Source organism: Sylvia atricapilla, chromosome 9, assembly GCF_009819655.1.
Source record: "Sylvia atricapilla isolate bSylAtr1 chromosome 9, bSylAtr1.pri, whole genome shotgun sequence".
In the NCBI taxonomy this organism is placed as follows: Eukaryota; Metazoa; Chordata; class Aves; order Passeriformes; family Sylviidae; genus Sylvia; species Sylvia atricapilla.
In genome coordinates this window covers 14,916,811-14,932,634 of record NC_089148.1, presented here as the reverse complement: position 1 = coordinate 14,932,634, position 15,824 = coordinate 14,916,811, and the positions used below count along the sequence as shown (strand labels likewise).

General features: G+C 42.0%; 1 protein-coding gene across 9 annotated transcripts in view; it reads left to right on the top strand.

The window, feature by feature from the left end:
- ST3GAL3 (ST3 beta-galactoside alpha-2,3-sialyltransferase 3) overlaps window positions 1-15,824 on the top strand; it is a 187,025-nt gene that overhangs the window by 129,107 nt on the left and 42,094 nt on the right. For all 9 annotated transcript variants that reach the window (XM_066325032.1, XM_066325035.1, XM_066325030.1 and 6 more), the window contains 2 exons: window positions 8,213-8,308; window positions 12,610-12,796. In XM_066325032.1, the coding sequence (XP_066181129.1) occupies window positions 8,213-8,308; window positions 12,610-12,796 (283 nt within the window). The remainder of the gene's footprint in view (window positions 1-8,212; window positions 8,309-12,609; window positions 12,797-15,824) is intronic.

The window sequence follows — 15,824 nt, the reverse complement described above, 5'->3', positions numbered from 1 at the left end:
TGTTGTTACAAGACATCCTCTTACCCATTTTCAAATAAGTAAATAGCAGGTTTTCAATAAACACTGCTCTTTTTCAGCCTTTCTGACAAAGCAACAAGATCACAAGAAACTTTAGAAGGAAAGAAGGCTTATTTCAACAATGTTTTCCACTAATACCTCACTCTCAAAGTAGGAATGTTTGGTTGTGTTGGCCAAGCCTGTGCTAGGATGGACAGGATAGCAGTCTTCTGGATCCTGTGGTATTTGAATTGATGCCTTTAGAAGAAGCTCCTTTGATTCTTCAGTTCTGTTGTAGAGGTTGTTTCTGAAACTCATTGGCATGTTTACAACCAGCTTCCCAGTGATAGTCTTTTAGTCCTTCCTGTCCTTGCTTTTCTGTCATTCCTTCCATTTGTCCTGCAGGTTTGGTTTTGTGTCACCTCCTGGATTAGAGGCAGTTTTTTTCAGGAGCTGTCAGAGGTTTTTACTCCAGGTCATGAGCTCTTTTCAGAGTCCTGATAATACTCCTTTCCAGTGGTACTTGACCAAGGCTGACAACACAGTTCGTGCTTTCTAAACACATGGGTTTTATTTCCTGGCCCAGCTTCTCTTCTGCCCACTTTTCATGACAAAGTTCATAAGCTTTTCCAGCCTTCGCATTTCTCATTCTGATTGTAGAGCTTGCCTGCTGTAGTTAGGAGCTCCTATCTGTGTGAAAGCTTTTTCTTAGACTTGCACAGTCTGTGTGTTAATTTAGGTTTCTTTGAAGTTTGCCTTGCCTCACAGCAGTGCCAGATAGAGTTAGCCTTCAGACTTGGGATTAATTTGAGAAATTATGTCTAGAAGGTAGAAAACCATTTTACAAATGACCTTTTTAGAGATTTTGCACACAACTGAGTATCATCCATCTGGGGTTTATCTCAGTTCTGGTTGGAGAGTTAAGATTTTAATCTGTTGAAAAATCCACATATAGACTCTTTCAGAAGATTGCTCATATGAAATTAGCGTTAATGACAGAGGGCAGGTGGAAGATTCTTGCAGTGAAGGTTAATGTAATTGTGACCCTTGCTGCTCACCTGTTTTGTGAGGAATAGAATGTTTCAGGTTTTCTAAAAGTAATTTCGCAGGAGATTCTGAAACATAACCACTGTAGCATGAGCTGCTCAGTTTGGTTTGTGTTCTTTATGATGGGTTTGGTGCAGAGATAGGAAAGATCTAAGACTAAAGATCAAATGTATGCAAAATCCTTGAGGTACCAAGTGCAAATGAGACCGCAGGAACAGGCTAGACATTTATTTCTGTGGTACTGCAGTAACAAGGTTTGATGGTGTGTAAACAGTCAGATATCTTGGGGAAGTACTGTTTGCTTGGGAATTGTGATAAATCCATATCAGTGGATGTTGGTTGTGTAGTAACTATGCATCACAATCAAATACCTCCCAAAGCCCTTCCAAGTGTGTAAGTCTTAAGGATAAAAATAAAAGTATGTATGAGAGAAAGGGACTCAGGAAGGCTTGGGATGAACAACAAGCTGCAAAGTGAGAGCCTAAAGGAGGAGGTGGATGGAGTTGCAACAGAGGAGTCATTAGGAGAAGGAGCTTGGGAACTGTAGGAGGTGTTAAGGCTGCCATAGTGCTGCTCTGGTAAACCAGCTTGGTGAATAGGGCACAAATGAAGACTTGGACATCATTCCTGAAATGTTCTTCAGCTGTGGTCATCACTGAATTCCAGTGCTGGCAGCAATGGGTATCTGCCATTTTGGATTCCTAATAAGTTGTTGGGGAAGACTGGTGGAGGAAGGTTAGCTCCTTTCTCGTCTTGTATCGGGCTCCAAGCAGATCCTAACAATTCCCCTCCATGGCAGCACCAGTGTGCTGGGGGCAGAGCCTTGAGTTTAGCTACTTCCTTCCTGCTCACTGGTCAAGGAGAAAGTCCAGACCTCTCCCCTTTGCTCAGCACCTTGAAGCAACTGGAGAAACCTTCACTTCTGGGACCATGCAAGGTCCCTTCAACCCTAACCATTCTTCGTTCTATGATAAAGGACTGAGAAAATGTCTTATTGTGGAAGAATTAGACAAGAGACACAACTTAAATCTGTGAGATACAAAGGGCCCAGCTTGGGAGATCATGTGAACCCTTCCACTTCTAGGCTTGTTGGGGAAGATGAATCAGGGAAACCTTATAAATATGATTGCTTAGCAAAAGATTCTGAAAATATGAAACCTATAATCGAAATAGAAATGAAAGCTTACTTTGAGTTGTAGGATACTAAGTCTTAGTTACTATATAACCTGAAAACAATGGTCTAGCTAGCTAAAGGAGAATCCCTTCTGATTCAGCAATACCCTTTCTGCTGGCTAAGGGATCCAAAGGTCAATGTAGCAAAACAGAAGTTTAAAAAGTAGTTTTTAGAGTTTAAAATATATCACAGTATGGTAATATAGTAGTTCTTATAGACTGTATGTAGATTCTATAAAATTTTGTGTCTTATATTGGTTGGTCACTGAGAATTAGAATATTCATCACAAAAGAAGATATAATGTATTGTAACAAGGACCTCGCTCTCTTACCTCTTCCTGCTCTCCTTCCCGCTACTCTTATCTCACTCTTACCCTTCCTCTTCCCCCTGCTCTTGCTCTCCCCTGCTCTCTTCCCCCTGCCACCTTGCTCTCTCGCTCCCTCCTCACTTAGCCCATATCCTCCTGTTCTTTCTCCCTCTCTCTTTGGGACTTCCCTTCAGCCGAGGCTGGTGGCTGAAGGCAAGGCCTTTTTACCCACGACCCTTGCAATAAAACCACGTTCTAGAATATACAGGTTGGCAGAATTCTTTGTCCCAGCCGTCCACGGATTCGCCTACATAGGCTCTCAGAAGTCTAGTGGGCTGATTCTAGAAGCAGGAAAAATGCTCCAGGTTCACCTTCTTTTCAGAATGGAGTTCCACCAGCGTTTTCTCTGTTGGCAAAACCGGTGTAAGAAGCCATATTTGATACTGCTGCTGCCCTCCCTGTGCTGCTGCTATTGTTTGAAAAGGGACTTTAAAGTTGATCAGTGAGGTGATTCCAGTTTACAAGTTTTTCTCTCAACCCGGGTCGTTCCAGTGACTTCATTTCCAGAGCTCCCCTCCCACTGAAGAGTTGTGTGGGCACAGAGCTGAAATGGCAGCAGGAGAGGCAGAGGCTGGGATGGGTGGGGAGAGTGAGCACTGCCCAGCCCATCGGAATAAGTGTTCATGTAACTATACACTGAAGGCAGCTTTCCCAGGAGAAGAGTGGGAGAGGCAGGAAAGGTGAGGTCAGAGCAGTGCGTGAGAGCACAGGAAGCAAAGAGAGGATTAGAGCTGTGTGGTGGAGGATCTTTACACCAAGCCTTTGGTCCTGTTCCTACCCAAACTTCTCCATTTCTGCCCTCCTTCATAAAGCTGGTTCTTGAGATGTTGCATTCACTTGCCTGTCATAAGCCCTGGAAATTAACTTGTTTGTTTGATTATTCCTATGTGCTAAAGGACATCCTGATGTACCTTTCCTGACACAATGTACTGACATGGTGCTGAAATGAGGCAAACGTGATCCTTCCGGCTGTGCGTGCACTTTTCATCATCCCACGGCAGCTTTGCCAACTCACTTCAACTAATCCCTCCATTGTGTTATAACTAGCAGCAGCTGGAGGGCATGTGAACAAAGGCTGTAGTTCACACCTGTAACACAGTCTATATGGTGCCCTGCTTTCTTCATAACTCCTTATTATGGCACCGTTGTGTTGAATAGTAACCTGCTCCTGCTCCAGGGCAAGGGGTAGGTGAAGCTGCAGTGGTGTTTGGGAGGGTAGTTACAACTCACCCTTGAACTTGTCTGGAAAGGTTTGAAGATCCAGAGGACTTTCTCTAGAACCATTGACCTCTTCCTTCTGAGCTGGCATGTCTTTTTCCCTAACACAGATGTCAGTGAGCACATCTTTAAAACGTCTTGCCCTCCATGGCCTCCGTTGGCTCTTCCAGGCCCACTTATATTGCTTATTTTCATTGCTTGATTTAGTGCCTCTTCCAGTGGCCTGTCCCTTGTTCTGCAAATGGATCAGGGCTTGGTTTATAATTCCCCAGCCCATCTGCTGGCTGGACTTCAGTGGATTTTTGAGTTACATCTCTTTGGTGATGTCATGTAAATTTCCTGTGAAAAGACATAAATATAAAATCCTGACTGACTTTTTTTGTATTGCCTCCAGCTGGTAATGAAAGAAAACTGAGGGTTTGAGCTTATAATATCACAGTCTTTACTAATGCAATACATTACCTGAATAAGTGTGGAAGGGATTTGATAGAACAAGAGAGGTGTGTGTGTCCTTCTGGTTCAGGTTGGTAGCACCCATTTAAGTAACAGCAGCCAGATCAAAACAGAATATGATAAGCCTCCTTAAGCACCAGCAACCCTTAAGATGTATTTTTTAATTATTCTGTTATATCTTTCCTCAAAGCCTTCAGATCCAAAGTTTCATAAAGAAAGGCTTTGTGGTTTTTCTCCCCTGACAAATCCCTAAAGCACTTTGATAAGAGAGAAGAGGAAATAGGAATTGCTACAACGCATATATGTGTTTACAGTTCTATATTGTTCAAGAAAATCTGCATGAATCCTGCTTTTCATGTAGATGAACTGAACCTTGGAGTATCTGTGTCAAGAGTCTGTACATCTGGCTGCAGCTCCCAGCTTAGGGCTTTAGGGAGTATCTGTTGTGGAAAGTCCATGACCGTCCTTCATACCACCCTGGTAGCAAACTGAAACATGGGCTGTGTCTGTTGTGTTCAGTCCTTGAGCTCTTCTGGAAAAGAAATAGGGTTTTGACATACTGTGTAAACAAGCACAAAGGTGTTTGCACACCTCTTTGTGGAGAAACAATTGAGCTGTAACTGATGCTGCTTGCACTGTGTATTTCTTCACCCAGAAACTTGCCTGGAGCTAGCAATGACTGTGCAGGTTTCCCATGCTCAGGCACAATCAGTAGACAGAGTATATTTGAAAGAAATTTAAGCTGTTAGAAGATCAAAGATGAGACCTTAGGGTCAGAAAGTTACTAATGAAAAATCTTATCTGCAGACTTAGGGAAAAAGGAGAATGCATTTAAATATGTCAGAACCACAAGGGTAGAAGAGTGGTTCAGACATGAAGCTGGGCAAAAGTGATTAACCTATCAATTACAGTGAGTAAAGGCAGAACCATTCAGTTAAGTATTTGTTTCATTTTTGGGAGTAAAGATAGAAATATGTCTCATTTTACAGCAACAGTGAAATACTTTGGTTTTTTATTAGCAACTACAAGGATATTAAATGACAATTATGTCTTTTAAAGTCAGTAAGCACTGAAGAGTATTTAAAGAGCTAAATAAAGAATTCTTTTTGTTATTACTGTTTGCTTTTTAGCCCTACTTGGAATGTTTGATAGAACAACAAATGTTGTGCCATTCCTGCAGAAATATGGGAGATAACAGAGGTAACCGTAAGGTTATTAGTTTGGTTTTGCAGGAAAAATCCCGCAGAGGACTGCACCAGGATGGCAGCATAACTGATGTTATGTTACTTTCAGTTTGTGGAAACTAAATCTTGCCACGTAGAGGATATATTTTTAGATGAACTAGAATCTTGAATGATAAAGGTAAACTTTTAGAGGCATACATTAGTTATTTGCCTCAATCCATTATGTTCTGATTCTGTATTACACCATTTAGAGTATCCTTTTTAGGAATAGGATATGTTACACAGCTTTAAAAAGTTATTGTCAGGGTTGAGAATTAATCCTTTAGTGACACTTCTAGTGTAATCCTGCTGGCAGGTGTTCACAGGGGCTAAAACCAGTCTGGAGTATATGTGAAATTCCTCTAGGAAAATTTGCCAGACCCAGACTGGGAAAGTAATGAGCAGGAGGGCCGAGTCAGTCTTGACTATTTTGTTGCATCTTCACTGGAGCCAAATCAAAAATCAGACATCACAGAGGTAACAATGCAGGTCATGTTAACAAGATGAGGATTATATTCTGCAAACCAGCAACTACAAGAACAGTTTTTTAATGATTTTTAAGTAAAATCTCTGTGTAAAAAGCACTCTGCCTCGAGCAGCATTCTCTCTGCATGCTGGTCTTCCAGAATCCATACTTTGGAGTTCTGGGGAGAAGTTGAGAATTGTTCAGGGAGGTACTGCAGTTGTGAATCAAGACCTAGAAGAACTGCCATACTGTGCAAGATGTGATGAGCTCACTCTAGTTTGTACGGTCTGAAGATTAGGAGTGAGGTTTGATCAGTCTATGAATCCTGTGTGGGAACAGGGCCATGAAGCTGCTGGAACAGCTTTGGCTGGTGGAACTGGTTCTTTTTTTTCATGTGCAGCAGCTCATGCACACCAGTCTGTCCTGTGAGAGGCAAATGTTTATACATGGTGCTTTGTCAGTAAGTGGATCTCATGCAGATGTGGAAGGGACTACTGACAGTAGATGGTGCTTTAATTTAGCAGAAAAGCAAAGAAAGCATTTAAGTGGTTTGAGGTTGAAACAAGCAGATCTGTATCCAGAACTGGTAAGAACATCCTAACAGTAAGTGGGAGGAGGACAGAGTGAACAGCCTGGTGCTTGCAGCCTTTGGATTTTAGAATGACATTTTACTTCAAAACAGAAAATTCAAAAGGAGTCATGGCTGAGAGACAGCTGAGTAGAGAAGGTACAGTATTTCACCCAGCAGTCTGTTGTTTAGGAGGTCAAACTTTCCTGTCATAATCAGCAAAAGAGTGTATTTCCTTCTGAAATATCACTTGGTCAGGACTGAACTATGTCTCTTTCTCCCTACTACAGCACCTTTTCTTTGAAGGTTTTGACAAAGCTGTTACCATCTTTGTCACTCTTTTTGGTGTAGCTGGGGCTGACTCTCCCTTCCCTCTTTGCCACAATATACTGATTGAACCAGATCTTGTGTCTGATTTCTCCTTGTTGCCAGAACTGTTTTTTAGCTTTTTTTGCTATGCCATCATCCATAAAATTCTTTCTCTATTGTGGTTTGATTATCACAAACACACATGCTTCTTCAGCCTTTGGGGACACTGGGCTAATACATCCATCTGCATGAGGAAGTTTTTTCTTTTGGAAAGGCTCAGATCTGCAGTGGAACTTTATCTAGGCAGTGGAGGCTGTTCTTTGAGCATTTCTTGGTGCTGTTAATTCTTCACATGTCTCCAGCTGATGGCTCTGTCGGCAGAGTGACCTTCAGTGGTTTAGCTGAGTCTTTTGAGTGCACTCCAGCACTGCTCTGCAAAAAGACTCCACATAAGCAGAGCTTTCCTCATGCTGGCTCTTTAGATTATCACAGAGAGGGCAGAAGTGACCGGTTGACTGTGCCTGGGACTAGGAAGGCTGCCTAGTTCAGGGATCTGCTCCAAACAACTGATTGCCTTGGACCCTTTCCGAAAAAGGCTCTGCAGACACGTATTCCTTCAGTGAACTACCAGAGATGGAGGCACGTTGCCAGAAGAGCCAGCTGCATTTGGGATTAGATGGCTGGAAAGAAGTCCTTTCTCTGTCTTCAAAACAAAATCGCTTTTTAACATCTGCTGCAGAGAGTTCTCGTGACTCAGAGTTCCACGAGAAACTGTTCTCTTCCTTCTCTTTCCTGTTCCTTTGTTAATTAAGGTTATTTTCCTTCCCTTTCCTCACCTATTGTGTCTGCATATATGTTTCCTACTGGATAGGCATGGTGAGGGGTGTCATTTTTCCTCTCGATTTAGTGTTTTTCTGTCTCATGAGGTCTCACGATAACAGCAGCAATTTTGGTCTCAGCAAGGTGAGCACACCCCAGATAACCTGGCAAAATCTGCCTGCACTCATAAAATTGCTTGGAGAAAAGACTTCCTCACTAAGCCTTTGGTTTATTGTTATTTCAGTGCTGAATGAATAATGAGATGGTTCAAGTAAACAGATGGGTTTGATTCCAGCCCATCATACCAGGGGTGTGCAGAGAGAGGAGCTGCTTGTCCTGACAGCTCATCTCATTAGGCCACACGTGGTGTGAGGTGTTGAAAGCAGTTTATCACATGTAATGCCTGGGCATGATGAGGTGAGCTGGGGATCAAGTGTATCTCTGTTCCCCTCTTAATTCTTAGTATTCACAGAGGTTTCCTGTATTTCCCAGATGCATGCAAATTAAATATGTGCTCTCTGTGTGTTTGAAGTTCTGTTACAAAAATCACTTCTCTCTGTTTCTTCCACAGTCTCAGCTGCCGGCGATGTATTATTGTGGGAAATGGTGGAGTACTTGCAAATAAGTCATTAGGGTTAAAAATTGATGACTATGATGTTGTTGTCAGGTGAGTCTTTGACATTACAGTTGTCACATATTCAGTTTCTGTATCAGTTCACTTGCTATGCAGACAAACTTTAACCTGTACTAGTGACAGCATCCCTTTGTATGGAAGCATTACCTTACAGGGAGGGTAAAAATCACTATTTGTTATAAGCGATGATCACATCAAAGGGCAAAGGCATTCCTCAAGCTTTCTGTTTTCCACAGCTTTTTGGGAATGTGGTCTCTCGTATGATATCACTTGAACCTTCCCTTCATAAGTCCTTTCTAAAAGCTGCTGCTTTTGGATGCCCTTAGGTGGTGAAGCAGTAACTCACGCTGTTGGATCTGCTCCCAGATATATCCCTATGGTAGCTCAGGAGAGTCTTATTGGTCATACATGTGTAGCATTCCCCAGGAACTGCACCTCACAGTTGGGATGGGCAGGACTAAGAATGGTGCAGCCTAGGATGTTGGGGAGCAGGAAGGCTCTATGAGAGAGGATCCAGCAGTGATTAAACACATGTAAGTGTGACCTAGAAGCTGGAAATACTTTGGCTCTGTGTCACTGCAGGTGACAATGTTGAATAAGGCAGCAGAAGCAGAGTGGTGGGAGTGCAAAGGACCACAGTCAGAGGTAGGACTTCCTGCTTTTGCTGAGGACCTGGATCATTGCCATCTCAGAATGCCTGAAAAACGTGCTGATATGTGAAATCACAGGTCTAGTCATAACTCCTAGTAATAAATCTGTCAAGTCAGGGAGGCGTTCTGGGTGACTGGAGATTAGCAAACATAATACCTGTACTAATGGAGAGTGAGAGAGTGTGTGTAGGAGGGAAGGAGGTTGTGCTCTAGGGAGCTACAGACCCATTAGTCTGACCTGAAAAAAAAATGGAGAGTTTTCCATCAGGTTTTGAGTCATGAATAACAAAATATTATGATAGTAAATAATAAAAGTGCAATAAACTGCACTGTAAGTTTATAAAACTGTTTTAACATAGTCTAAGTTGTATTTTTTTTCTTAGTAAGATAACTGATTTCGTATTAAAAGAAGTGTATCTGATACAATCTCTCTCAATTTTAATCTACTTTAAGATGTGGTGGAAGCAAATTCTTAGCTAAAGGTAGAAGAAAGAAAGAGATTAATAAAAGAATTTAAGGCAGGTATTATTTAGCATGGTCTCTATTCTCTTCCATGTGAAAGGAAGGAATAGGATGTACAGAGAGAAATAAATGTCTTCTAACTCTGGACAAAAATACCAAGAAAATCCCTTTCAGTCTTTGGTTCCTGTGCATAGTTCCCTGCTTCTCCATCAGTATGCTGGACACAGGGATGACTGTTCAGAACAGGACAAAATTTTTACAGCCCTTCTCCTAGTCCATCCCACTATCAGTTGTTAACAAAGAGCTCTTACTCCTCGTCATAGTCGGGTGACTTGTAGTTATTTCAGCTGAACTAAAATGCAGTTTATAGCCTTTCCTTGGGCTCAGATTGTTCAAAAAGTAGCAAAAGAACAGTTTCAATCCATCTGGACTAAGCCACCCACTAAGATTTACAGCAGAAAGGCCACTACTTAATTTCCAAATGAAAAGTTCAACTTTTTCTCTCCACATCAGTAAATCTATGTCAGTTTGCAAGCTGAGAGGATAAGAGGGCAGCTAAGCACCTGTGCTGTTGGTGGGATGGATAAAGGAGAGAGAAGTCAACTGTAAAGGTTAAATGAAGCCAGGTGCTTGGATATGTATCCAACTGTTTGCTTTATTCCTGTAGAAGCTGCGGAAGTCCCATGTATTATAACATCCTTTTTCATACACTACAGAGCTCCTTTGAAGGATGATATTTGGGACCTAGGGAGTGAATTTTAAATGAAAAAATGTGGTACATTTGTGGACAAAGGAGTGATCCAGCAGTATGTGGAGTTCTTTGATGCCTCGTGTTACCATGTGAGGATTGCTAATTGCAGCAAGGAATTTCATTCTTTGCAGTGAAGATAGTCCAGTTCAGCTTTGTCAGTTCTAAAAGAGTGAGTTACTGTTTTTCTTTAACTAGATGTTATCAGATTTCAGTGCAGATGTTATTCCCAGCTGTCACACTATTTACCTGGCAGGACTTCTTGCAGCAGTCAGTTGTCAGTGCTCTGAAATGCCTCCTTAGAATAGAATGCAGACTGGGCAAAAGAAAGTGTGTATCAGAAATTCCTGATTAGAACCAGATAGGGATTCACGTGATGGTGATACTTGAGTAGTATCTGAAAGGATCTTCACAGTGCCAAGGTTAGGAATTAGTATCTCCATATGTAATCAGTGAGCATAGACAGAAAAATACTCTGGAACTTCTTGTGGAGAAACATGCCTGTCCACGGGCAGTACAAGGAGGCAAGACGTCCTGACTGAGGTTTTCCAGGATTTAACTGTGTTTATAACCACCAGTGCATCCTGTCTGGGGAAGGGTTCAAGCTGTGGAATCTGCACCTTTGTGGACATGGGCTGTGGCTGCCAGAACTTTCCCTGCTCCATTGCCTGCACTGCCCCTGGGCCTTGCTGGTGCTGGCTCCATCACTGTGGCTCCATCAGCAGCTCACACTCTGGCCCTTTGCTGGAGACCTGAGTTCATTTCACTTGGAGGAATGGTTTAATTTATTTCATGTCTAGATATGAAGTTTGGCTCCCAAGTTTTGAGGGTGTTAACCAAGTAAGCAGCAAAACAGTGAACCCAGCAGTTTGGGATGGGAAAAACCCTGCTGAAGAGCTGCCCGGTGACATTTGAAACACCTGCAGACACTTCCTCATCCTAAAGAAAACGGATAAAAATATGTACCCTTGCAGAGTATTGATAGTGTTGGTAGTATTCTATTACCTCTACAGCTGCATGCTTTTGTTTTATATAAAGTCATCTGCCCCAAAGAGACACCTTCAAGTTTAAATGCTGCCCACAGAAAAAGTCAGTGATATGTGAATGCGCCATCAGCAAAGAGGAAAAAGCAAGAGATCAGGCTGGCTGGGAACATTGTCCTCAGGTGTAGTTCCTCAAAGTCAGGCTACAAAGTGTTTATAAACCATGGGAAAAGACCTCATCTGCTGTATTAATTGTGGTGGTGGTGATTCTTAAGTTGTTTTGCCTTTAATATTTTATTCCTGATGATAAAGTAAGTATTTTTGCTAAAAAATCCTAAGAATGTATTCCTCTAGATTTTGAATACAATTTCAGATTTTATAAGATTTTTATTCATCTAAAAGTTCACCAGTGCTTACCCAGGCTGAAAAAGACAAGTCCAGATTCTCATTAACATTCCTACAAGGCAAAATCTGCAGTCCATAAGTGCTTTCCAGTATATTGAACTACACCAAGTCAAGAATGCTGCAATAATTCAAGCAGGCAATCCTGTGCCATCAGAGGTTGCTGTTTGATGTCAGCAAGATTTGCATTCCAAGTTACATGAAATGTCCTCAGCTTTGGGTTTTCAGTTTTGAATAGAAATTCTGAAAACTTTAATGTCGTGGAAGTCATCGTTGCTGTTCATGCCAAAGCAGTTTGCTTTCAAAGGGGAAAAAAGTTCCTGAGAAATATTTTAACGAAAGCACAGCTAAATACGTAGCATCTCTTAGAAATGAGTGTCCCCGAGGACAAAGCTGTGTGACTGCTTGGGTGTTTTCAGCGTGGGATGCACTTCCATAGCAGAAACCCCTTGGGCTGCAGTGGTGCTGAGCCTTGTCCCAGCCCAACCTCCTCCTTTGTGCTGGCACTGCAAGGCAATGCCCCCTCCTGATGGGCCAGTCTGGGGAATTAAACCAGGTGCAGATTGTTCCTATGGGGGTTTGTTTGAGAAGTATTAGTCGGCTTATTTCACTAAGCAGCCTCAGTGTAAGCTCTGGGCTGGGGTTGGAGAGTGAGACCAGTTTCACTTTGTTTAAACTGAGGAGGAGCTGCATCATCTCTTTTAGCACAGCTTTGCAGAACCCAACTAACACATCACCGGAACAATGGGTCACTAAAATATTAATGCTTAGTTTGTTACTCTAAATTTGGAATTGAAAGTATTTGTCACTTGCCTTTTCCAAAGCCTCCAACCCTATTTAAATCACAGGAGTTGATATGCAAAAATGGTTTGCATAGTATTCAATGATAGAATTTATGTAACTTCTAATTATGCTGTTGTCACTTGGTACAAACCTCCATAAGTGTTTGTGATGAAGAACTACAAGAGTTAACAATTGCTACTGTAGCAGCTGCTGCAGGGAGCTCTTGCCCAGCAGTGATTGCTGTGTCATCAAGACCAGGAGTGTGAGTGGGAATCCGTGACAGTGTCTTCTCTGGTTGCCCTGCAGGCTGAACTCGGCTCCAGTGAAGGGCTTTGAAAAAGATGTGGGTGGCAAGACAACTCTCCGGATCACATATCCTGAAGGTGCAATCCAGAAAATGGAGCAGTATGAGAAGGATTCACTGTTTGTTCTGGCAGGATTCAAATGGCAGGATTTCAAGTGGCTGAAATACATTGTTTACAAGGAGAAAGTGGTAAGAACGCTGTCAGCTGATGCTGTGAAGGTCACCTAATTAGTAAGGATGGGCAGACATTATATCACTGTCATATCTGCTACATTTTGATCTGAGGAGAGTTCCACTCTGTGTCCTGCTGCTTTTAAGTGAAGACTTTCTTTACCTACACGGACCTCAGCTTTAATTAAATATGTTTTACAAAGACGTCTCTCTGTAATCTGTGTTGCATCACAGATGAGGCTTGCTATTCAAGATGTTAGTGTGTACTATGAACAATTAAATTAATTTTTTGTTATCTTAAAGAGTATTTAAAAGGACCAGCTTTTGCATGGATTTTATGGACTCTTAGGCTTTAAGAGCAGAGGAAGGAAAAGAGCAATGGAAAGGGGAAGAAATGGGAGTTTGTCACAAGGATGTGATGTCACAGGAGGGGAGGAGGAAGCAGCAGCAGCACAACTTGTTGAAAAGGCTACAATCAGATTTAATGTGACCTCCTGAATGGCACAAGCCATTATATTTTGCTCAGTTACTGAGATTCATGATTTATGCTTGGTTAAAGTATCATGCAGAGCAACAGTATCAAGTCTCATTTTAAAACACTGAAATGGTGGATACACTGCTTTCCCCATGGGAAAACTGAACCCCCTCATTTACATGAGTGCCCTTCTGAAGCACCATGGAGCTGTTACTAGTCAGGGTTGCTCTCTTTAATTCACCTACCCAGAATGGAATCAGGTTGTGATCAATGACATGTGATCAATGGTTTGTCTCCCAAATAAATAATGGGTATATTTCTTGTTTTACAGATCTTATATATTTGTTTTCAGATGTTGCTTAATGACTTTTCAGCAAATAAGAATACAAATGGATTAGCATTTAGGGGATGGCATATTATATTGTGTGTTTAGAGACAGAGAGAGGAGGCTGGCAGCTCACCACATACAGAATGAAACAGTCTGGGAAAATAATTGTATACGGTTGTTACAGAGAGGGCCTTAAGGGCTCGTACTTTGCTCTTGTCTAACACTGGCACCAACTTGCAATTATTTTCTTCTTACCAGACAGATGAAGTTACCTGTCAGCCTCTGGGCAAGCGCAAGTGGGCTTTCGTAACACGAATAATTGAGTCAAAAGTAATTTTCTTTGCCTTATGTCAGGCTCTTGTTCCTCATTCAGGGAGAGGGAAAGCCCTGGCAGTGTCACTGCCCTGCAACGCAAATGCAGTTGCAGGGACTCCTGGTGTTCAGCTTGAAGCTCAAAGAATGGGTTGGTTTACTTCAAAACAAATTGAATTTCCACCTGATGCTTGCAGTCAAGTCATCATCACTGAATTCTTGTGTGTTATCGCCTACTCTTGGAAGGATGCAGCAAATAGTCTGTTAAAACCGCTAGACCTGAGAGAGTGATTGCAGTTCTCTTAACTGAGTGCTTCAGTGCCCAGCTTGGCAGAGAGCAGAAAGAACTTGAGCGTTGTGTATTTCTTCAGTGTTCTTGTGATTGGCTCTTTATCCTTCAGTTCTTCAAAATAAACACTCTGAGGTTTTTTCAGTTCTTCTAGGTGATGTTTTCCAGATCTCCTAATTCCTGTTGCTCTTTTAATGCTTGCAGTTAATTCATCTTTTTCTTAAAGAGCAGTGCCCAAAAATGTACAGACTACAGCTAAAAGGAGGAGCAAATGGATAATTCATTAAGTTCACAGTTCTCATTCTTTATACATCCACTGTTTCAATGGCCTTTTCCACAATGGCATGGAACTGAAGGTGAGTGTCAGGTTCCTGGAGACTTGAGGTCTCAGGAAGAATTGGAGAGCAGCCACTTCCCCCACTCCACACCCTGTGCTTGTGCAGTTGGCTCCTCATGCCAAGGAGCAGCTCTGTGCACTTGTCCCTACTGATCCTTTCTTCCAGAACACTCCTCCACTTTGCCAAGTTCCTTTGGCAGAGCTTTGCAGCATACCTGCCATTCTTTCCAGATTCATGTCCTCTGCAATTTAATAAACATACTTTTAACTTCATCATCCAGGTTGATAATGAAAACACTAAACAACGTTGGTTCCTAGGCAGACTCCAAAATATTAATGTCTTTCCATTCCTAGAGTGAGCCCACTGAGCCTCCTGGATAGTTTTTTCGCCACTTCTGAATGTGTATCACAGTTGTATCATCAATAACACTTTTGGCATATTTGTGAAAGTGATCTGTCAGGAGCTTTACTGAATTCCAGTTCATGTCTTGCTTCTCCCCTGTGATGATTTATTGTCTGTATAAAGAAATTTTTAAAAAAATAATTCACTCTTCACTTTAAATAATTCACAAGTCCACCTGGGTTGCTACTCAGTCTTATTTTTTTCAGGTGCTTACAAATAATTAATCCTGCTATTCTGGGAATTAAAGTCATAATTCAACTCTCTTCCCTTTTTTGCCTTATTAAGGCTAGGTGCTACTTTTGTCCATTTTTCAATCCTTTGATGCCCTACCTGTTCTACACAAGTTACCAAAGGGAATCAATGCTAGTTTTGAGGCTGCTGAGCCAGTTCATTGAGTACTTTAAGATGCAGCCCAGGTGACTGGAAAACATCTGTGTTGTGCTCTCTTGTGATCTAGTCTGATTTCTCTCTACTTGAGGCTGAGATCTTGCTGTCACTGGCTTTAGGTGCAAGCAGGTGGTTCACACAGCTGCTTTTACTAGAGGAAGCCAATGCTGAAAGTGCTGTCTCTTAGATAGGAATGACCCAATGGAGGACTAGCAAATCTATGGGAATAGCACGTAGGCTATTTGTTCTAGTGTTGAGTGTTAGTATTTTAATCAGTGTGTGGTAAGTTCAAAATGACAAGTGCCTGCCCAGTGCTCTCTGTGTGTCAAGGGTTTGTTTCTCTGTCATCTGGTTTTCCAGAGAAAGGAGAGTTTCTTTCTTTCCTGGATTTATCTAGAGGTACTTGCATGACCTGAGAGCTCTGTATGCCCCTGTTGCTTATTCCTTTTCTGACATGTCCATCTGCAAGACTTCGTCCCTATTGCGACCCAGTGCTTACAGTCAGGGGTCTGACC